This window comes from Siphateles boraxobius, unplaced genomic scaffold (assembly GCF_051911475.1).
Source record: "Siphateles boraxobius isolate OS27281-9 unplaced genomic scaffold, OSU_SipBor_1 46, whole genome shotgun sequence".
In the NCBI taxonomy this organism is placed as follows: domain Eukaryota; kingdom Metazoa; phylum Chordata; class Actinopteri; order Cypriniformes; family Leuciscidae; genus Siphateles; species Siphateles boraxobius.
Window position 1 is genome coordinate 10,528,364 of NW_027509097.1, and position 24,441 is coordinate 10,552,804.

Below are 24,441 nucleotides of genomic sequence, written 5' to 3' on the forward strand. Positions count from 1 at the left end.
CTCACTGGGTGTAAGTAGATCATACAAAAATGTACAGTACAAATGAGATTGTATGTATTCATACAAATTCAACAAATCGCCAAAATGCAAAATAGTTACAAACTGCCATGAGATTGTGTTGTACTTTTCTCATAAATGTCAAGATTTTCTTTGAATAACTTAAATTTCAGTCTAAAATGTTAGTATGATCCCATTAAGCTATGTTTTCCAGAACTGCTTTGGTCGGGTACAAGATGTGAAAGAAAGTCTACTGGGGTTCTACTGTCAATTAAGACATTAAGGTTGCTGTGCAACTGCTGCTTAACAATCACAGGTCTTAATTTTAGAATTCTCCTGGGCTTGACCAACCTTGCTGATAGAGAGATTTCAGGCATGTTTTGACATGAGATGTGCTAATAACCCCTGAGTAAGGACTAGCGAAGAGGTTGATGTAAGTTTGTTTGTCAAGGTGAAGGACTGGAATACGTAAGAGACAAGTTAAAACCCTCCGAAAAAAAGGTCCAAAACAGATGACTAGGGCGGTACACTTTCAAAAGGTACAACTTTGTACCCTATTTACACATAAAGGGTGCATATTAGTACCTTAAAGGTGTATATTAGTACCTATATGGTATATATTAGGACCTTTTAAAAGGGTACTGCCCCAATGACAGCTTTTGTGCCATTTTCTCAGAGAGTGCACATAGCCATTGGTGCTCTCCATTTCATGGCATTTCCACTGCTAATGTCACCTAGCACAGCTGTATGAATGAAAACAAATACAGGATGTGATGTCCAGAACCACAAACAGACAGAGTCTCCTCAACAGGGTCAAGTGCTTCCACTCAGCTCTGGCTCACTGAATGGACTTTCTCGATTACTGAGTTATTGAACCCAGCGGAAAACTTTTAAGTCTAGTTGAATAAAAAATATGATGATACCATGCAGAGCAACTCTACAAGATCAAAATGATTAAAGGAGTAAAGCAGTATTAAGAAACGTATCAGAAAATTAAACGATTTTGGGACCTATTCAAACAGACTTCCCAGTTGCCTTATTTGCTTTTGCACAGCAGTGTTTGGCTTTGTCTGATTTCGCTGAGGCTTTCCAAAAGCCCAAACACATCCTTTCAGCCAGATAAAATAAAGCATGAGGCTCTACAAGGTTTCTACTCTGCAGCCAGGCATTGAGCAAGTGAACCTGAAGAAAGACTTTAAGTCAAGTCTGCTTCTAACAAGAAACAATCACAAGTGACACTGTCCACAAACGCTGAGGTCCTCCTGGTTAGTCTCACTGGGTTACATCATGCGGAGAGCTACATACCCCTGAGTCTATAGGCAGCTGAATACAGCTCAGCTGGCCATGCAAATCGTCCTTCTTGGTTATTTCCTATAGTGGACACGTGTTAGGATTTTAACACACGGAGCGAAAAGGTAAGAAAGGGAAAAAAAGCATTAAAAAAGTGTTAGAAAATTGACGAAAGACAAAATTATGAGAAATTTTACTCCCACATTTCACTAAATACTTCTGTTGAAGTAAAAACAATTGTTCATTTTGGGTGGAGTATAGGCTGTTAGCATGCTCGGTACAGTGAGTTTGTGGAGTCGATGCACCTCTTGATGGAAATAACATCATCACATTTATTTCCATCAAGAGGTGCATCAATTTTTGGTCAAGATCTTGTATTGACAATGCAAGAGTTAAATAATAATTTTCACTCATGAACTCTGTGTCCAGACCTTAAATTCATTGAAAGTATTTTGGATGTGCTGAAGTAGACTTTACAGAGTGCTTGAACTCTGTTGCTGGGGATAATATATTATATTATATTATATAATATTATATAATACATGCATTTATGGTGGCATAGTTACATAATTACCCTACCAATCAAAAGTTTGGGGTCAGTAATAAAAAATAAAATAAAAATATTCAGCAATGATGCATTGAATTGATCAGTAAAAACACTGTTTTAGAAAACTCTATTATTTAAATAAAATAAAATAAAAACAGTTCCATCAAAATATTAAGCAGCACAAATGATTTCAACATTAATAGCACCAATTCAGCATATATATTAGAATGATTTTTGAAGGATCATGTGAAACTGAAGACTGGTAGAAGATCATGTGACTCCAGTCAGTGCCTGCTGCTGAAAATTCAGCTTTGCCATCACAGGAATAAATCAAATTTTAAAATATATTTAAAAAGTTATTTACACAATATTTCTGTTTTTTTACTTAAATTAATGCAGCCCTGGTGAGGATAAGAAACAATTTTCTTTAAAAAAAATCATACCAACCCCAAACTGATTAGTAGTTTACAGTATATTTGACCTATATAGGTGCCACTGCAAAGATGGACACAAATAAAGTAGTAAGACATAGGAGATAAAAAATAAATAAAAAAATTATTGGTTAAAATCAGTGGCGGGCAGTGCATTTCACACCTAGGCCTTCAGTGAATTAATAACTTTTAATAGGGTGGCAGCGCACAGACTCTCTATAGACCTTATGTAGCCCCGCGCCTTTTCAGCGCTGCGCTCGTTGTCTTTTGTCTTCCGGTCTGTATTTTCACAGCGATTTTGCGTATTTATAAATGAACGGATTGTTTTAAAATCTTCCCGGTCTACTGACATTTGTTAAGACATCTGCTTTAAACATCACAATCCTCATGATAACTTTCGTTAACTTTACTTTAAGAAAATCCACTTCAAAAGCTAATTACTCCTCAACAGCGATGCCATAGAAAGAGCGACCGCAAAAACGGAAGTTCAAGACAATATTCTAAAGATGGCTGCGTGCTTGTTTTTCTGGCGCATAAGGTCTATAGTTGTTGTGAAATTGCTGTTTTTATTTTGCACCGGCAGTTATAGGGCTAATGCGGTGAGTTCGGAAAAGGCCGGTAGAGAGAAACGAGCGAGTGAGTTCGGCGTGTACGTTACGTTAGTGTAGGCTACAGTGGTTCTTGCGTTCCGATTATAAGTTCAGAAACGGAGCCTTTCTTGTCTTGTCCTTCAAGGGTTACAGTCCATTGTCAGACGTTACAATAGTTTGAAAAGGGGTCTATTGTAAAGCTGCTAGATGGCCCGGTGCAGTCAAATCGGAATCTGATTGGCTGATTAAATCTGACTGATTATCTGACTGGTTAAAGCAACGGTTTCATTTCCATTCATTTTAAGCTACAGGCGCCCGTGATTCTGATAGTGTTTAGGCCAGCAGAGAAGACCTTGCTGGTCCTGACGGCCCACCACTGGTTAAAATGCTTTTTAACCGATAACCTACATGGAATGGTCACTGAACACGCTGACATGCGCGCTATGATCCGAACGAGACTGTCTGTTTACAGCAGTGCGACTATGTGAAGCTTTTTGCTTCAGTGGACGGGACATTACGCTGTTGAGGGAACATTCATCCTGGTGCTTGATCTCTCTACTTCACACGCGTCATTCACTCACCAGTTTCCCCAGCAACCCTGACGCACTGAAAAGTTCGACCAACTAAAAATAAACATGATGTTTGCAGAAAACGATGTAAGGTTAAAATATTAAGTTAACAGTGTTCGTCGGTTGTACGGGAAAGCGGGAGAATATGGGCATTACATCAGTTGGGATGAGATTATTATAATATCTGATGCACTTAGCAAAGGTAAAGGCAGATAGAGGTCAGCTGAGTGCGGGCTATCCTCTCTAATTTAAGAGTGGAGAGTTTATTTTGAAGGCTTCTGAGCAGCAGAATTTCCTCTAAACTGCCATGATGCAGTATGAAAGATATTTCTATCTGGCAGGCAGGCACATGAGAGGCACGCTCATCTTTTAGAGAGGGGAAAAAAGCGAAAAACTGAGCTCCGTCCAGATATAACCTTCTCTCATGTTGACTAAAAGTCTGTCTGCTCATCCAAACTTAGAACTTTCTCTTTCACTACCATTATGCAAATTAAAATAAATGACAAACCAATTTTCAATAATGTGATTTGGTGTTCCTTCTGTTGTTGCTCTAATGAGGTGTTACAGAAAAAGCACTTTAAGATTTTTGATTCATAGTTCGTTATTCTAACAATGATTTTGCTCAATGGATCAATCAATCAAAATCTAGAGCTACTTTTTTTCATTAAAATTTTTTACGTATCTTTTAAATCGACCATGTGAGAAGAGGTTAAATAATAAATTGATAAGGTTTTAGATTTACACTAACATTTATCATGAGATAAACGGTTTTGCATCCACTAAAAAGCTAAACGACAAAAGTTTTATTTTCAATAGCATACCTCATACCGTACAAATAAAGGTAATCAAATCCTAGATTTTTTGCACTGTATAAAGTACACACACAATCCTGCATGATTCGGTTTGTCTCTTTCCAAAGAGACAGTAATAAAACAAGCCCTCCACCCAAAATGATACATAGGTATAACATTATATCTCCGATTTATCTTTTATATGTGTGTGTGTGTGTGTGTGTGTGTGTGTGTGTGTGTGTGTGTGTGTGTGTGTGTGTGTGTGTGTGTGTGTGTGTGTGTGTGTGTGTGTGTGTGTGTGTGTGTGTGTGTGTGTGTCAGAGAAGAATGGCTGCTATGCATTGGGAGATAAGTTGTCTCATAAGATCATGGAAAAAGAAGGCGATAAAGCAAAAGAATGAAGGAAGGAGGTTGAGAAGGAGCGCTCATGGGCGAGCATGAGTGTGGAGTAGGTACTCAGAGGTGTAAAGTCCAGTGCCCGGTTGCATAAAGCACCTTAAGTTTTCCCTTCAAGTATGATACTTAAGGGCCGATTCCCCCTTACCTAAGAGAATAACTTAAGGGTGTTGCATATAATCTCTTAAACGGTTCTCTTAGGTAAGGGAAACATTTAAGTGTTTCACGACAGCGATCCTGGATTCACGTTATAAAAGTCTGTTGTTGCCATAGAAACGCAAAACACTAACACTAGCAATTTCGCAGTTTCATCAAATAAAGTGGGCTAGGATATCAAATGGAAAAAGAAAACAAAAAGAGAAAGCCTAATTGGACAGAGGAGGAGAAATGCATTCTTATGATAAAAGAAAAACAATTTTGAAAAGCAAACTAAATCCCAATGTAACTGCTGCAAAAAAAAAAAAAAAAAAGAAACAGTGGGAAGAAATAACGGAAAAAATCAATGCAATGAATCTTGACGTGAAGAGGACGGTTGAGGAAGTCCTTAAAAAATACGAAAACATCTCCGTGGTCACAAAAAAAGAGTTGAGCGCTTATAAGAAAAAAGCCAACAAAACAGGTAAGATTAAGCAAGACTACGCTTTTAAGTTTGTATGCACCGCACCGTGGCGAAGAGTTCGCTTTATTGCTGTAGGCCTACATTGTTAAGACCTAACGATTACAAAACTGACCAACAGCTTGACCGTTGCGTTTAAATGATGGGAAAGAGCCCCCGCAACCCGGGAACCACTCTACTGACAGACAAAAATGACAAATTCAGCCATGCCGTCATTTCCAAACCTTAAGTTATACTTAGGGAAATGACCGTTAAGGGGTTTTATGCAACATTTAACGCTTTTAAGGGATTACTTAAGTGAAAAAACAGCATTTAAGGGAAACTCTAAGTGTTTATGACGTTTCACCTAAAGAAACCCTTGAGTAACACTTAAGTTCTTTTTTTCTGCAACACCCTTAGGTTTAAGGGAAACATAAGGGCGAACTTAAGGGAAAATTACACTTAAGGTGCTTTATGCAACCGGGCACAGGGGTCAGAAAGTAAAAGTCCTGCCTTACGTTTATTCCATCCATGAACTCAGCCAGCTGATTTCACTAATTAGTTCTAGGCTGAAAAACTGTGCTAATTAGCAAATCCAGCTGATTGGAACAAACTACTGAGGAGGACTTTTATTTTACTTTGAACCTGGACTTTACACCTCTGTAGGTACTATTATACACAAAACAAGAAGCTCATCACTTCTAGTTAAAGAAACCAGCTGTGACAATGACACTATGTTTTGTTAGTTGCTTCTGTACCTCTATGGCACAAAGTCCCATTTCAGTTTTCTCAGCAGCCATCTTGGAAATGCTCCCAGGCAGCTATTTTCTAATCTAGACTATTTATCTACTTAAATAAGAAAGACCAAAATCTCCAAAGCTGTTTGTCAAGATAACACATCCATAACATATTTTTTAAATCAACAATAAAGACAAAAATAGTATTGTATATTTAAGATTTTAGCTCAAAAGACATACTATACACTATGCACTTAAACTACACAGTATGTACTATATAGCCTAGTGTATGATATGTTCCACACTTTCTTAAATAACTACGTCTTCGAAGAGCACTTCTTAAGGTCCGTTCACACCAAGGATGATATAGTATATATAAATTATATAAAATGATAAATATAAGTTTTAATAATCATTGTAAATTCTTTTAGAATAGGGAAGTCCATGCCATAGCTATAACAATAATGACAGAGAAGAATGATATTTTTGGAATCACTTCCAGAATTGTTTTTCCACCTGGAGAATTATGAAAACATTGACAGCCAATCAGAATCCATCCAACTTTAAAGAACTTGAACATAAAAAGTGGCACATGCTACAGCAATGCACACTTATAACACATGTTATTGTGCATTGGTGTGGACAGTAGTTATTATAGTTATCAATATTAGTGTGAACTTGACTTTATTGTTGGGATTTTTTCAGCGTGAACACACTCAGTATTTTTACCACAAGTAGCATAGAAAGGTGCATAAGTATGCAACTTAGGAGACACCTACATTTTTTACATTACGTTGGTTCGGTTAAACTACATTTTTAGTAAAAAATGTTGAAAGGAAAGAATTCTATTCTTCACAGCTGCTATATTAACCATTATGAATTCTCCAATTCACCCCAATATACTGGCTAAATTCAGTATAGCATACTAGTGTACAACTCTTACAATTTAATAGGAGTATGATGCTAGTATTCTTTTCTGAAAATAAGTGGTTTTATGCTTCATATCCCAGCCCACACGAAAATCCCACTTCACATATAATAAACCTCAAAAAAGGATGGGAAAAGATTGATAAAGAAGCTTTACATGACAAATTATATGACAAATCCTTCAAATACCTCAGAGAAAATCATAAAAAGGCTGCTGTCTAATGATGAAAATTCAAGGTACATGTTCTTAGTCTCACACTCTTCTGTGGAGTGGAGTGTGAGAAAGCACGCAAACAGATTGGCTGTGATTTTGTTGCATCAAGCGACATTTTTTTCTTTCAGTCTCGACAGAAAAATTGCTTTTCACTTGAATCTTGTCATGTCGTGCCTGTTTAGGACATAATGTTAGACGAAGGGGACATGAGAGAGCAAGAGGAGAAAGAGAGAAGAAAGATATGGCTTTGGATTATGTGATGCTCTAAAGAACAAAAAGGAGAAGACAAACTGTCAAGTGAATTGGGGGGAGAAGAAGATGAAAGTGTTCAGGCTAGTTTGGAGAATGGCTTTACCTCTGTTTGGAATCCCTCCACTAAGATTGCCACCAGCAGGTTGAACAGGACATAGTTTCCAAAAGTCATGAGGGCGATGAAGTACAGAGCAGCCACTGGAGAGGTGGAGGCCATCCCATTATACAGTACCTTATTCCAGTCCTCCTGAGTCAATATCTGATGAACATCAACATATTAGACAAACATCAGCAACAAATACACAATCAAATTGTTATTTACACTCATGTTCAAAAACTGGGGTTGTTTAGGATTTTTTTGAAAGAAGTTTCTGAAAGAAGGCTGCATTTATTTGATTAAAAACAAAGTAAAAACCGCAATATTGTGAAAAATTATAAGAAAATATCTGTTGTCTGTATAATTTTTTTAACAATAATTTTCCATTGTTAGTTGATGTTAACTAATGTAAACAAATGTAAACAGAATCGTCAACAAAGCAGTCAGCGGCGCACAATCTGACGTCAAACACAGCGGATAACGGCGCACACTTTGACGTCCCAAGGCAAAACCCCCGGTTCCCTTTCAAGGGAACTCGAGCTGCGTTTGAGACGCGATGGGAACGCTCTGCGTGATTACGTCGTGAAGCACGTGTAAAATCAGTCCAATGGAAGCCCACTACGACATAGGTGACGTCATAGACCAGGAAACTATATAGCAGCCCTGAAATCAGACCGCGATAGCTTCTGTACCTTCAGCAAGCGCTCTCTGTATATCTGTCCTTGTCTATTTATTGTTGTCTGTCAAGCCCAATCTATCATTATTATGGCGAGCAAGCAAGATTATAGACGGTGTGTTGTTCCCTGCCCTCGTTATATTTCGGGTGGGGACACACATCAGCTTTGTGTTGCTTGTTTGGGAGTGGAGCATGCTCAGTCAGTCCTCGAGGGGGCTGATTGTGTGCATTGTATGAGTCTATCTATGAAGACGCTCCGCTCTCGCCGATCGTTCTTTGAGGAGAATGGTTCGGCTGTTGCCTAGACACGGCGGCGACTCGCATTTTGCCATCTTTAATAATAAATAAATTTTATGAGGCAGTACTGGTGGGTAAAGTATTTAAGGACATAGATGAATGTGAGGATGTCAGCATTGACTCTATTCGAGAATATATTCGAGAATATATATATATATATATATATATATATATATGTTTATATGTATACGTTTTTCTGATATAAAAATAAAGAAAAAGAAAGATAAAAATGTCTGTTCTTCTGGACGCTCCGCTTTCAAGAAAACTAAACCTTTCAGCGGCGTTCCAGAGGTTTCTTCCTCACCAATCTATGTTCCTTAAACTGGCATAGAGTGCAAAGAAGAAGACCTGATGCTGAGGCTATCAGGCTTCTAAGGGTGGTCCCCTCCGGGGTAGGGACGGTTTTGAGAAATCTTTTCTCCTCTGCGCCCTCTGGGGTGCGACTCTCTGAGGGTCGCAGCGCTGCCAGTTCGGTTGTTCCCTGCCGGTTCGCCGTTCAGGGCACCGAGGTGTCAGCGTCCCCATACGATCCTCCGAGGAGGGTCGTAGAGCAGTCAGTTCGGTCTCCCTGCCGGTTCGCCGTTTCAGGGTGCCGAGGTGCCTGCTTTTTCCTACGATCCTCCGAGGAGGGTCGTAGGAACTAAGCTGTTAGAGGTAGGCAAGATCTAAATAAAAAGAGGACTGTTGTCATCTCTAATAAAGCTTAGACAAGAAGTCCTGTCGAAAAAATAAAAGGAGGGACGGTTTTGAGAAGTCGTTTCTCCTCGGCTCCCACTGGGGTGCGACTCTCTGAGGAGGGTCGCAGCGCTGTCAGTTCGGGTGTTCCCTGCCGGTTCGCCGCTTCAGGGCGCCGAGGTGTCAGCGTCCCCGTGCAATCCTCCGAGGAGGGTTATAGAATGGTCGGTTCGGTTGTTCCCTGCCGGTTTGCCGCTTCAGGGCACCGAAATGATTGTTCAAGCAAATCCAGAGGCCAGTCTCGAGAGACTGGTTCCCCTTATCTGAATTTCTGGCAGCGTGGAAACTTCTGTCAAATATTTCTCTATGGGTCCTGCACATAATAGAAAAGGGTTACAGCGGTTCTCGTCCGCCCAGATTTCAGGGGGTCCTCCCTACGGTAGTGGACTCACAGCAGGCTCTGGTTATGGAGCAGGAAGTGCTTACACTCAAACAGATTGTATCACAGATTCAGTCCGAGGACTGGTTTGTCACAATAGACTTGAAGGACGCGTACTTCCAAGTATCTATTCATCACAGGAAGTTCCTGAGGTTCGCTTTAAAAATGGGGCGAAGCATACCAGTATCGGGTTCTTCCATTTGGCCTAGGTTTATCACCCCGCACCTTTACAAAATGCGTGGATGCAGCTCTGGCTCCTTTGAGATTCCAGGGCATTCGCGTATTGTATTATATCGACGATTGGTTGATCCTAGCTCAATTTGAGCATATGGCAGTTCGGCATCGAGATGTCGTTCTGTCTCATTTAAAGATGTTGGGGTTGCCACTCAACGCCAGAAGAGTGTGATCCTCCCAGCTCAGAGGACCACTTTTCTAGGTGTAATATGGGTTTATATAGGCCAGTCACTCACTGTGAAACAGTTTCAGACTGTGGGTCTCATGTCAGCTGCGTTCAACGTAATTACTTTTGGCCTTCTGTACATGAGACCCCTGCAGTGGTGGCTCAGGACCAAGGGGTTTTCTCCGAGGGGAAATCCGTTTTCACATGATCAAGGTCACGCGGCTATGCCTACGTGCCTCGGTCATGTGGAAGAACCTTGGTTACTCGTCCAGGCCCAGTGTTGGGGGTTTCTTTGTTGACGCATTATGCTATCGACGGATGCTTCCCTCACAAGTCGGAAGTGATCATGAGTGGTCGCTCGGCGGAGGGTCCGGACAACACACTGACGATCTCATAAATCAGAGCAGATATCCTGTTGAGGCAGGGGCTGAGGCCCGGGGAATGGAGACTTCACCCCGTGGTGGTGGAGCTCCTATGGGAAATCTTTGGTCAAGCTCAGGTCGATCTTCTCGCTATGGTTTTCCCTCACATATCCAGCTCCTCTCGGACTGGACGCTATGGTGCAGGTGTGGCCGAGGCTGCACCTGTACGCATTCCCCCCGATATCATTGCTTCCGGGAGTTCTGCTGGGGTGCGGCTCTCGGAGGAGGGTCGCAGCGCTGCCACTTCGGTTGTTCCCTGCCGGTTCGCCGCTTCAGGGCGCCGAGGTGTCAGCGTCCCCGTGCAACCCACTGAGGAGGGTTGTAGAACGGTCAGTTCGGTTGTTCCCTGCCGGTTCGCCGCTTCAGGGCGCCGAAATGATTGTTCAATCAAATCCAGAGGCCAGTCTTGAGAGACTGGTTCCCTTATCGGAATTTCTGGCAGCGTGGAAACTTCTGCCAAATATTTCTCTATGGGTCCTGCACATAATAGAAAAGGGTTAAACGGAGTTGTGGAAACGGTGGGCTTGGCCTCTGAGGGGTCCTTCAATCCAGAGCTCCTTCCACGAGAAAACTATGTACATTTAATTGGAAACTGTTCTCTACATGGCGTGGAGAACGTTTTTTAAATCTTGTTAACTGCCCGGTTGGTACAGTTCTCGGTTTCCTCAAGACCGTTTCTCTGCTGGATTATCTCCCTCCACCTTAAAGGTGTTCGTAGCGGCTATATCTGCTTATCACCCCTCTCGGGGCTTCTTCTCTTGGGAGAGATCCTCTTATTATTTGTTTTCTCCGTGGTACATTGAGGCTCAGGCCTGCACTGCAATCTAGAGCACCGGCTTGGGATTTGGCCATTGTACTTGAGGGTCTGGCCTTGGCTCCCTTCGAGCCCATCGAGGAGGTTTCAGAAAAATTCCTCACTCTAAAGATTATATTTCTCCTTGCTATTTCGTCTATCAAGAGAATTGGTGATTTACATGCTCTGTCGGTTGCTCCTTCATGTCTGGAATTTGCACCTAGTATGGTGAAAGCATTCCTCTACCCTAGACCGGGTTATATTCCTAAGGTCCCACTAAATGTTGGGGGCCCAATAGTGCGGCAGGCCTTTTATCCTCCTCCCTTTAATACCCCAGATCAGGAACAGCTTAACCTGTTATGTCCAGTCCGGGCTTTAGATGCCTACATTCACAGAGCTTCTCTGTGGCGTAAATCTGAGCAATTATTTGTTTGTTTTGGGTCACTCAAGAGAGGATGCCCTGCATCTAAACAGGTGATGAGTATATGGATAGTCGAGGCTATTCATTGGCTTATGAAGCGGCGGGACAGCCTTCACCTATGGCTGTGCGGGCCCATTCTACTCGGAGTATGGCGGCCTCTATGGCCTTAATTTCGGGAGTTTCCCTTCTTGACGTGTGTAATGCGGCAGGATGGTCCTCTCCGCATACATTTGTCAGGTTTTATGACCTTGACCTCCACTCCTGGGGCGAGGTTGCTTGCTTCTTAGTGTGCGCAGGACTTCACACAGAACGGGCATTTGTCACTATGGCGTAGTGGGTATGGGGTTCCCATCGCGTCTCAAACGCAGCTCGAGTTCCCTTGAAAGGGAACGTCTCAGGTTACGTATGTAACCCTGGTTCCCTGATAGGGAACGAGACGCTGCGTTTGCCTGCCATACTTCCTGCATGCCCTGATCGACTTGCTTCAGGTTTTTCAGAAGCTATCGCGGTCTGATTTCAGGGCTGCTATATAGTTTCCTGGTCTATGACGTCACCTATGTCGTAGTGGGCTTCCATTGGACTGATTTTACACGTGCTTCACGACGTAATCACGCAGAGCGTTCCCATCGCGTCTCAAACGCAGCGTCTCGTTCCCTATCAGGGAACCAGGGTTACATACGTAACCTGAGACGTTTTACTATCTACACAACAACACTGCAACCGGTGTTTCTGAAAATCCTCACCCTGGCAGGGGTTTGCAAAAATGTTCGGTTTCAGTGACCTGATACTGCGTTTCCGTGTGGACGAATGGCCGAACCACGTAAAAATACCCGTGTCCGTGTGGACAAGGCCTTAATGGATAATTACCCTATAAATAATACCAATAAATATCTTAACTGTCATTTTTGACCAATTTAATGCATCATTGCTTAATAAAAGTATTAATTTCTTACACAAATATTATGACTCCAACATTTTGAACATGTACATGTGTTTGAAATGTGCTTCATTTGACCATCTGTAATTATTTGGGATCCCAAAACATGTCGGATCTGTATTTCGTGATATCCACTAATGATCGGATCACTCAAGATAGATGAAAAGTTGCCTGATTGGAATTGCATTGTGTGTAACATGCAAGAATCTTGCCTGAAAAACTGTAACAATGGCCCACAATAAAGAGTCAAAGTTCTTGCGGTCAGGAAGAGTGTCTCCATCTCTCTCAGAGCCGAATTTACATCCAAATAGGTGCATGCCTAGAATACTGTAAAACAATAAAAAAATAGAGTTAAAGGAAAAATAAATAGACAGAATACAGTACATTCAAACTGCACAAAATTATGTCTAATCTTGCCTGAAAATGAATATGAAAAGCATAAGCAGCATGCAGAAGGTGGCCACATTGTCCATGGTCTTCATCAGGACCACCAGCTGCCTCTGTAGGGCGGGCATGAAGCGAACCAACTTCAACACCCGCATGAGTCTGAAGGTCCGCAGCACAGATAAACCTCCTCCCTGCTGACCAACAATTTCCCAGACGCTGTCAACACATATAAACACACATATCTGACTATCTGGCAGAATGCAGAAAGGACGACAATGCTTAAACATATCCCGGCTACCATAGTTACCCTTTTGAGGGGAGAAATCCAATAGATTGGGCTATTTCTTGAAAGAAAAACAATCCAACATGCTTTGGTGCGGTGTTAGAGCAGTTTGTTGCATTTCAAAGTAAGCAAAAAAATGTCACCAGCTAATTGAATATAAGAAGCTATCTCAAATAGTAAATATTGGCTTAAATAAAGCAGAATGACCACTGTTGCTTGGGCACCAAATCAGCATATTAGAATGATTTCTGAAGGATCATGTGACAATTTAAATAGAAAACATGTATTTTAAATTGTAACAATATTACTGTTTTGACTAGGTTTGGTCAAATAAATGCAGTCTAGGTGAGCATAAGAGACTTGAGAAAAAAAACGAAATGTACCGACCCAAAACTTATGACCGGCAGTGCATGCAGATATACAACAAATCACATTTGTGCGGAGGAGATTGAATTCCATCAGACTGGATTCCATTCATTAATTCATAAAATTTTTGGTTGATTTAAAAAAGCTGCACATTTGCTGCTTGTTTTACCATCAATGGATGATTGTGTTACTATGGTAACCAGTGTTGTAACCCCCCACGTTAAACCACACCCCCAGAATAGTGCGTGTTGGTGACTGTGTCCATGCAACATGTTGAGCATTAATAAATGCAAGAAACCATCATAACATCATACCATGCCAAATCTTCTACTTGTTGAGAACTCTTAGTATATGCTAATTTATGGCAATTGTGAATGAATGGGTGTGAAATTGCAGCATTCATCATGACAGCTGACAGTCATCAGACTGAACAGGCAACAGATGTCCCATCATTCAATAATAGCTGCATTCTGTCTGCCTGTCACTGTTGTGATATAACACATTGCCAGTGTGCATTTTCAGAAATGAAGATGAACATCAATAAACAGTGATGCAGGCAGCGTTATTATTGTAACACACATTTAAAAGTTATGTGAAAGGAATGCAGATGAGCATGTATACCTGATTACTACAATAATGCCGTCAAAGATATTGTAAGGGTTCTTGATGTAGCCGAATGGACCATAGACCAGCATTTTTAGGAGCATTTCCAGCGCAAACAAACTGGTGAAGACGATATTACTGATTTCCAGAGCATTTGTCAACTCGTCAGGCTGAAAAAGACAAAAAGAGAGAGAAGAAGATAAAACCCGGACTATCACAGAGATGCGCCATATCTGTACTTTTGCGAAGGTCACATCATGTCATATTAGTGAGAATAATTGCAAGATGAACCGCTTACAAATTCGATGATTTGAAAACAGTGCTCCAGGCACTCATTTGAAGATGAAATGTAAAAAGAAAATAAGGAGGGAAGCCTGTACATAAGGACACACATTTTCATTAAAACATTATTTGATTGAGAAAATACAGTCTCTGAAAAAGAATAACAAATTTCAGCAGTGAAATATGGGCCTTTCTTTTAACTGCATCCCCATCATTTTATGTACCATGGGTTGATTATTATTAAAAAGTAACACATTTTGACTTTAACTTCTTTTGGTTGTTTGAAGGTCACAACAGTCTTGAAACACTGTTACCATGCTTTCATCATTTATTTTTTCCATCTTTGAATTTGTGACATCATATCCTGTTGCAGGGTCTAAAGTAATTTTGCATGCTTAAAATGTACACAATCCCCAAAAAAGGGTTTCATCGATAGTTTTTTTTTTATGCCAATACCGATATTAACAAACAACTATCAGCCAATTCCGATACCGATATTTGAACTCTTTTTTGAACTTTCTTTTTTGAAAGCTTGTCAACAACTCTTAAATGCACAAGTGTTTCAGCAATCATCATTCAGGTTTTTGGCGACCCGGATATATATCTAACACGGATTAACCTCTAACTGCCATAATAGTATAACGCTCTCCTGATATTTATATAATAATAATTACAAAAGAATAAAACAAACCATATTTCGTTTCCTTCTGGTAGGGATCAATTTAAGCAGATGTTTTAGCCATCATTACTGTCATCGTCAGAGCTCATTTCCCCAATATATAAAACATCTGGTTCACATTTGCGATCTCAACCATATTTTTTAAACTATCACTTTCAACGTTTTTAAAATTAATATTTTGATTGCTGACACCTTCTTCACCAGATCCACCATCAAGTGACCGTGAGACTAATATTTGATTGCATACAGTACTCGCTCTATAGTAAATAGTTGAGCCATTTCAAGTTTTGCTGATTATACTTGTGTATTATTTTGTTTTATACCTGCAGTAATTATGACATAAGACATTGTCACCTTTAAGAATAAAGGTATATTGCACTTATCAAGCATTTAATTATTTTACCCAGAGAAAAAAACATTGGATTATGCAATAATCGTCTTTTTAATATCACCCTTTTTCATTTATAAAAAATCGGTGGCTAATACATCGGTGCATCTGAAAAAACACAAAATACACTTCCAAGATATTGCAAAATGCAAGAAAATGGAAATGCAGATAGATTACGGTGCAGACTGTGCTAGCTAAACGAACGTGGGGATTAACTTTTTGACATCATAAACACTAAGTTTCTCATTGTTATTTTGTTTTATCAGAGCATTATTATTGTCTCGAATGACTGGAAGCTGAACTTAAAATTCAGATGCAGGTGAAATAAAAAGAAAGAACAGCAGATTCCCTGGTGTAATTGACGTAGTTGATAGTTTGGTATGCAGAGAAAAAAATATTGTATTTCTTTATTTTTATTAGGCAGGGGTGAATTGAAGGAGAGACATATGGGCTGGTTCATATTTCGCTTAGTTTTTTTTTCGATTGTAAAAATGAGACTGGGCAAGAGACCCAGCACGCATAACACATTCTTGAAACATCACGGCTAGCTGGGTTTAATGAACAGAGTCTTAAACGACTGAAAAGAAAACACAACATCCCCAAGCACGCAACTATTTGCCTGTGAAAACTAACAGTGATTTTAAGTGAGAGACATTTAGACAGGTCACCGAACTTCAGAGCTTTAAATGATGACAAAAAAACTATGTAATCACTCTAATTGTTTTACTAAGATTATTGTTTCCGCAAAGTAATGAGGAAAAAATACAATTACATACTCTGCATGAAATGAAAAATAACATCTATATTAGCTAATAGAATTAAATGTAATCTAATCAGATTTAGAAGTGGTCCGTGGAGCACGATGATGAAGTGTGGGGCTATTTGTGGTGGTTGAGGTAGGGAAGAAAGCCAGCAGTTTTTCTTTTTTCTTTTTTTTTTTTTAGCTGTTTCTGGATCTGAGCAGCTGAGGGATGGGCACCGTCTACCCAGCAGGAGCTTGCACTTGGCCTCCTTATTGGGTGAGGCCCTTCACTTCAAATCAGGACCACTTGTGGGAAGAGTACATCACACACCAATCTCTGCAGGAGTGATTTTTCCAGGAACGGCAAGGCTGAAGACTAACGCTGAACTCTTTGAAATGTTTTGATTCACGAAACATCAGATGTTGATGTTTTTTCTCAGTTTTCTACTTTCTATGCCTAGAACATCTAAAAAATCTTGGAGCCCCTATAGAGGGACATGGTGATAGTAGTAGTTAAAAAAAAATAGCAATCAAGTGAGCAATCAAAATCGAACCAAGTGTGAATGCACCCAGAGTTTTCCCCTGAGAAACTTTGTGATCGCTCGTAAAATTTTTCCCGTATAAATATATTAAAATATAATTATTCCTTCCATCTCATATTTTTTTCCATCGCCATGTCCTCTTAGGAGTTTCATAAAAAAATAAAGGATATTTTGAGCCTAATATGTGTTATTTTACTTAAATGAATAGTTCACTTCAACAATATCGGTAACCAGACAGTTGATGTACCCCATTGACTTCCATAGTAGGATTTTTTTTTTTTTTTTTATGGAAGTCAATGGGGTACATCAACTGTTTGGTTACCGACATTCGTCAAAAAATCTCCTTTTTTGTTTTTTGTTTTTTTGTGGAAAGAAATTCATACAGGTTTGAAACAACTTGAGGGTGAGTAAATTATGACAGAATTTTCATTTTAAAGTGAACTATTCGTTTAAAGGGTTCAAAAATACTATGTTAAGATGGTGTTAGTGTGAAACATCCAGACAGGGAGTTCAGACAAGCCTGAACTTAAGACCCCTCTTCAGATGAACTGCTCTTAAAGGGCCATATCTCACCAGCTGCACTACGCTATCAGCTGCTGCTCATTCCAGCACATAGCAAACACGAGATCACTGTCCCTTCATCTAATTATACAGATTCAATAAACAAAGCACTGTGCCATGGGAAACAAACAGGTATATGGATATATAAGCTAGGGTGCACATTGCAAATCTGAAAATATAGTTGTGAGTCTGTATATACACACACATATTTGTTTGTTTGCTGGTTTGTTTATGTTAATATTTTCGAATTAACATACAGACTTATGAACACATACACTGGGGTCCACAGTGAAAATCTGGCATTCAAAATGTATATATATATATATATATATATATATATATATATATATATATATATATATATATATATATAAGTCTGACAAAAAAGGCCACTGCACAACAGTTGAGATTGTAATAAATAAATCTGAATCTTTTTTATTTTTATTTTTTCATAACAGTGTGAACAGCAGATACCACATCTAATCTGATCTTTTCTATTCTGATTTGAGCCACTTCCATGGTACTAAATCACATACAAGTCCGATGTTTTTCAATGTGACCTCAGTCTGAACAGTTGTCGGAATTCATGTGACTTTTACATCGCTCTATAGATCAACATTAGTCACAATTCTCCACTGATGGGAGTTACTACAAAGATTGTACCTACTAGTTGTTCTAGTGAGCAACTAGAGCTTATATACTCATTCAAGTAAAATGCTCTCCTCATTCTTGTCTGCTTCCTCCTTATCACCTGTGGCACATCAGCTTATAAATGAACATGCAAATGCTGACTTCAGTATAACCTCTGTGTTTACTTCCGTATGTATACTTCCTGTATAATCCTGTGCCTTGTGCCGACTTTGTCATTGTTCTTTTGCGGATGTGGCTCAATTCAGGATCGTGACCTGTTCACACTCGAATCTGATATTGGCCACATTTAAAACACATAATGTGAAATAAATAAATAATAATAATCAGATATGAGCAATAAATCAGAATGGACCACTATGGCTTGCGGTGAGAATTTAGACTTAGAGACCCCTGATGGGTCATTGTTTTCAGTTGTCACTGGTGGAAGCTGAAGAGGTTGTTCTCTTCTGAGGAAAGCTTTACAGTGCTCATATTAAAAAATAAAAAATAAACCTTCCCTTGGCAAAAGCACTGCTGTGGTGGCCACTTCCCAAGAATGAGATATGTGTTTCCTCATTACCAACAATGACAAGTACATGCTTTACATCCAGTGAAACAGAAATTGTTCGAAATAATATAAGCCCATGACGAGCAGTTGAGATCGTTTCATTGAAGCATAAACTAGCTGGTCTCATTTCCTCTCATTATGTAAACCTCATTATGGCTCAACTGGCTTTTAGACAAGCTAAAAGTTCACCACATGTTCACCACATAACGGTTTGAATAGCCTAAAACAACTTTTTTGCAGTGGACAAAATACTGACATTTTAAAGACCCCACAACATATTTTCTATTGAGACAGGAAGTTGGGGTTGCATATTGCAATGGGCTCATACATTTCATTTTTTTTCCTTACACACATTATTGATAATTTTCTTATTTGGTTAAACCCATGCAGTAAAACACCCACATAATACATGCTCTGATCTGAGGATAGGAGCTCATTGCTATATTTGCAATAATAACTAGGCCTAACTATCATTACAAAGATTGTGTGAAGTCCCAGGGCAAGTCCTGAAACAAAGCAAGCCATCCTCTGTATTCATTAACTTTCATAGCCAGAGCAACAATAACCATTATGCCCCAATAGCACACCAGGAAGGGAAAGGAAGAAAAGGGGCAGTGTGGGAGGGAGAGGTTGAAAGACACACACACAGAGAGAGAGAGAGAGAGAGAGAGAGACAGAGAGAGAGAGAGAGAGAGAGAGAGAGAGAGAGAGAGAGAGAGAGAGAGAGAGAGAGAGAGAGAGAGAGAGAGAGAGAGAGAGAGAGAGAGAGAGATTCCCAGAAGAGATGCTTGTTGAGATTGTGTACTGGGTTAATGAGTGGCTTTTTTCTAATTTTCTTATGATGCTAAATATTCGTGTCCCTGAATGAAGGCACAGTTTTTTATTAATGTATAACACAGGGTGAGGGATAAGACGTGTGAATCTGAACAGTAACATCCTCCTCTCTAAACTATGAATCAGACCTGCACCGCAAGTCCACAGGGAAGCTTAAAGGAATTTATAGCACATGTAAGATTAAGAGCTTAAAGTTCACCTACAAGTATGTCACCAAGACACTTGAGCTGGAAAACAGGGTATAAACATACATGACACAGAATCTCCTACATCACAACATGGGGTTGAGAAGTTTAAAATATATTTAGATACCAGTGAAAATTCACAATTTCCAGGTACAGAAATTTAATAAAGTAATCAAATGTAACACTGCATATGTCTTCAAATTAAACATAGATTAATCCTTTTTAAAGTTATAATAGTTATTTAGTCAAAAGCAGTGAGTAATTTGTCTTTGCCTTTTGTTGTTTGATTAACATTAAGGACAGATGGAAGCAGATATATTAGGCTACTGTCACTTTAAGAGCTAATGCACGGATCCAATATACTGAAACGTGTTTTTGTTCAATTCACTATTCGCGCACTGTCTGATGCAGATTTCTAGGTGTGCTTCGGATGTTTGTACACATAAAACTTCCCACACAGCGAACAGCGAATTGAGTTCCCTTTCACATCTTCTTGCGCATGAATATTTTAATTGGCAAGGCTTAAACTTTCGGGACGATGCAGCACTTGCCCGTCAACTATCTCGAGCGTTGTTCACATTTGTTCACGTTCATGTTCTGACAACATTACATAAAATATATAAAAATATTACTGTCAACTGGCATCTTTCATATACTCACCAACACCTAATTTTACTCACATTTGGCGCTTGGCGAGTGTTTATTTTAGGCCCTGGTTGTATGGGTGCAATATTATTGGAAGGCAAATATCCCTTTCTGGCTAAAACAGTTGACAGATATATTGCTCGAAATGGAAGGGAAACAGCAGCAACGCCAATAAATAAATGAAACAGAATGGGGTGAGGAGCTTTTGAACAACTTGGGCGAAAGGTAGAATGTGAAATCTGATGGAAAAGAGAGATGGAGATGTGCCTGTGGATTTATTTTTAAACTCTAAAATAAAAAGCACACATTTCAGCTCTGTAAATAGCTGCCATGTGGTCAAGTTTTGTGTGGTTTTCATGCGTAAGATCAAGCGATCAACATGTCTCCTCTCCAAGAAACATAGAGCGGGGTCTGGAAGGAGGCTGCACAGAACACTGCTCAGATCAATGTAGCAAAGCCTCTTCTGCCTGTTTTTCTCAGTCATTCACATATTCCCCCCTTTGGCTACACTCTGTGAAACTCCACTTGATCTTAACTTCATCCAGCAATGTGTGATTGTTCCATCTGTACCGTTCAATGGAACAACAAAACTGGACAACACAGCATTAAATAATGTTCTGAACCCTACTAGTAACATTTCAAGCCCAGGATTGGCAAACAAAGCTAGTATTGTTGCAGTCGAAAGCTTCTTCTTCATTCCAAACTGGGTTTGAAAAGTAATGCAGTATGTCAGTGATTGAAAGAGAGGAGCACAGACAAGTATGAAAGACAAAAGGCAATAGAAGCTTTAGGAATGAACAGATGCAATTAGCCAGATTGGGTTTTATAGGGATCAAAAAACCCAAGTGACCTTATGCATCCAAATTCTTGCTCTATCTCAGTCTCTAATTCTCCAGATGGACTGCACCGTAAAGACGACGTTCACTGCCAGAATTTCCCGGGAGTTTACAGGGAACAAAATGAGAGGAGAGACAAAAGAAGCAGAAGTCCTGGGGGGAGAGGAATGCCATCCATGTGTTTGCGTGTCTGTGAGTGTGCGCCAGCTTCTTTCAGACTACGGCAAACAACGAAGGAGACAAGTATAGACAATGGAAAGCACTATATCCCATTTCCGTTACAGGTCCATCTTACTCACACGCTAAAATATACTGTACATTACTGTTTTTTTTATTTTAAGAAAGGAGTAATTTTATTCAGCAAGTAAGCATTACACTGATCAGTAAAAACGTTTATTATGTTACAAAACAAATCTACAAACTATTCGTCTAAGAATCCTGAAAAAAATAATCCTCACAAATTTTTTTTTTTAAACAGCTCAGCTATTTTCAATATTGATAACGATAAGTAATGTGTATTGAGCACCAAATCAGCAGATTACAATGATTTCTAAAGGATCATGTGACACTGAAGACTGGGGTAATGGATGCTGAAAATATTACTGTTTTTACTGTATTTGTGGTCAAATAGATTTCATCCAGTGAATTCATGTGATGACTCTATATCTAATAAAACACATTCCCATTTGGTAGGGTGGTCACTTGAGTTCAAGAGGTAGAGAACCAAAATTCTTACATTGCCCGCATATTCGTTCCTGGATGCCAGCAGACGCTCCCATTTATTTCATATTTTTTTGAATAACTCTCAAATTACCAGAATAAATCATTCTAATCAGAGTCAGTGATGATAAATGTTGTTTTCTTGTCCGAGAATCACCATTTTATGTGAAAAATACAACACTCTATATCACTTTATGCTCCTTCAAAGTTGCAATGTCTCATAAAATACTGATAATTTTCCTAGTTGTTCATGTCAAAGCCCTGAGTTACGACTTCAATCACAGGCGAGGGGGGCATGAACCGTGGTGTGTGCTCTCCAAAGGATCTGGAAGACTGTGAGGCATGCGAGCACACTGTGTAAACACAGTACAATGAATTTCAGATGTGTGCCAGTTGCCCTTTTTCTTCAGTGCAGCCCTCAGACTCGTGCTCATTCTCTAGTATGGTGAATTACCCCTACAATGCTAAACAACAAAAACATGCTGCATACAGAAAGTCTTGCATTCCGTTATACTGCAGGAAAGGGCAGTGAGGGCAGAGTGGTATATTATGTGTTCAAAAAATATAAATGTGAATAATTATGACATACACTATGTTCAAAAGTTGGGGGTCAGTAAGATTGGTTATAAAGTTTTTGAAAGAAGTATCTTATGCTCAACAACGCTGTATTTATTTGATCAAAAATACAGTAAAAATATATTTAAAATAATCGTTTCCTACGTTAACATCTATTAAAATTTATTTAAATAAAGCTGAATTTTCCGCCGCCATTACTCCCGTCTTCAGTGTCACATGATCCTTTAAAAATCATTTTAATATGCTGATTTGCCGATCAAAAAACATGTCTTATTATTATCGATGTTAAAAATAGTTGTGCTCCTTAATAGTTTTGAGAAAACCAAGATAAATTTTTTCTCATGATTTTTTTGATGAATGGAAAGTTCAATAGAACAGCATTTATTTACAATAGAAATATTCTGTAGCATTACAAATGTCTTTACTGTCTACTTTTGATATATTTAATGCATCCTTGCTGAATAAAAATATTGGTAACGCTTTAGATTACAGCCCGAAAAGTACTTTTTGTAATCGTAATTAAAGCGATTTTAAAGTGTATCTTTCGCTAATTATAGTGTATAGTGTAAGTATAAGGGAACAATATGTAATAGTTTGGAGAATAAAGGGGTAACAACCAGGAGAATTAAAAAAAATATTTATACTATAGAACTAAAATTATTGCAACTTTTGCTTAAATATTGGGGAAAGATACTCTTGTTTCATGTAGTGGTGCTTGTTACCCTCTTGTTCCATGTAGTTACAGGGTAAGTACAATAAAAATGCATACACAATCTTATATCACTGATATTTGTAAAACAACTTAATTCAAAACAGATTTACAACACTTCTTTTTCGTTTAAAACTGCTCTTTTTTATCAAAAATGATTTTCAAATGCTTAAGTCTTGACAGAAAGTAGCACGTTTTGTCCCCCCTTTTTTCTCTTGCTTGGCTTCTTGTGTTCCTCTTCTTCTTCTTCTTCTTTCTTTCCACTGATAAATCTTAAGAAGAAATCATGTCTCTTGCTATTCTGTATTATGTATTCGAAGAAAATGCAGTACACCCAGAAATACGTCCTTACCATTTACTCATCTTTTACCCTCATGCCATCCAAGATGTATTCGACTTTCCTTCTTCAGATTAACACAAATTAAGGATTTTAGAAAAATAAAAAAATACATCTCTGGGAATACATATTGCTCATGTAAGCTCATGTGTTCCTAAAAGTTGGAGCATCAAACAGCACATACTGCAATAGCTACAGTAATCCATACGACCCCAATGGATGGATCAATGTCTTCTGAAGTGAAACGATAGGTGTTTGTAAAACAATTACAATATTTTAAACTTTTTAAACTGTAGACTATCACTTCAGACCAACTGTAAGAAGTTGCTTTTCAAATAAAGGTTTCCAAGTCAGTGATATTAGATTGTGTGTTGTATTTTTATTGTACTTACCCTGTAACTACATGGAACAAGAGTATATTTCCCAGTATAAAAAAAAGATGCAATAGTTTTAGCTTTTCTTGCCTTGAAACATGTATGCCCAAACTTAAACATCTCCACTTTTGCTATAAAAAAAAAAAAAAAAATATGTATAAATGCATAGATATGTACCCTGTAATTTTTAAAAAGACTATACTGTATGTATTGGTACACCATTATTTTAAAAAGGTACCTACATTGCTTCCAGATGTAAGATTGTTGTATCATAATAGTAGGATAAGTACCCCTTAGTTCTATAATACTTACAGTTAAAATAATTAAATTGTTCCCTTATACTTACATGCAAGTACTTTATTGGTACACTTTAATTACCGAAAGTTACGCTGTAAATTTATCTTAATTACGCAGTACTTTCTGGGCTGTAATCTAAAGCGTTACCAAAATATTTAAAACAAAAATCGTACTCACCCCAAACTTTTGAACAGTAGTGTATAAAGTCCGATTTATTAGATTTACAACCACAATTACATTTAAATACACAATTGTGGTATATGAAGATAGTTACGAGAAATTATGACAATCGTGAGATAAAGTAGCAATAATTTTGAGGTATGAAGCCATGTAGTGATATATAAAGACGCAATTACATCAAGGCAAAAACATAATTTTATCTTGAGGGTTTCCAGATATCAAAT

The 24,441-nt window shown here is 38.8% G+C and overlaps 1 protein-coding gene across 1 annotated transcript in view; it reads right to left on the reverse strand.

Moving 5' to 3' along the window:
- Positions 1 to 24,441, reverse strand: part of cacna1g (calcium channel, voltage-dependent, T type, alpha 1G subunit) — a 276,677-nt gene that overhangs the window by 102,986 nt on the left and 149,250 nt on the right. The window contains exons 11-14 of the mRNA XM_077200722.1: positions 14,151 to 14,302; positions 12,911 to 13,096; positions 12,706 to 12,820; positions 7,440 to 7,595 (exon numbers count right to left, since the gene is read on the reverse strand). Coding sequence (XP_077056837.1) covers positions 7,440 to 7,595; positions 12,706 to 12,820; positions 12,911 to 13,096; positions 14,151 to 14,302 — 609 coding nt within the window. The remainder of the gene's footprint in view (positions 1 to 7,439; positions 7,596 to 12,705; positions 12,821 to 12,910; positions 13,097 to 14,150; positions 14,303 to 24,441) is intronic.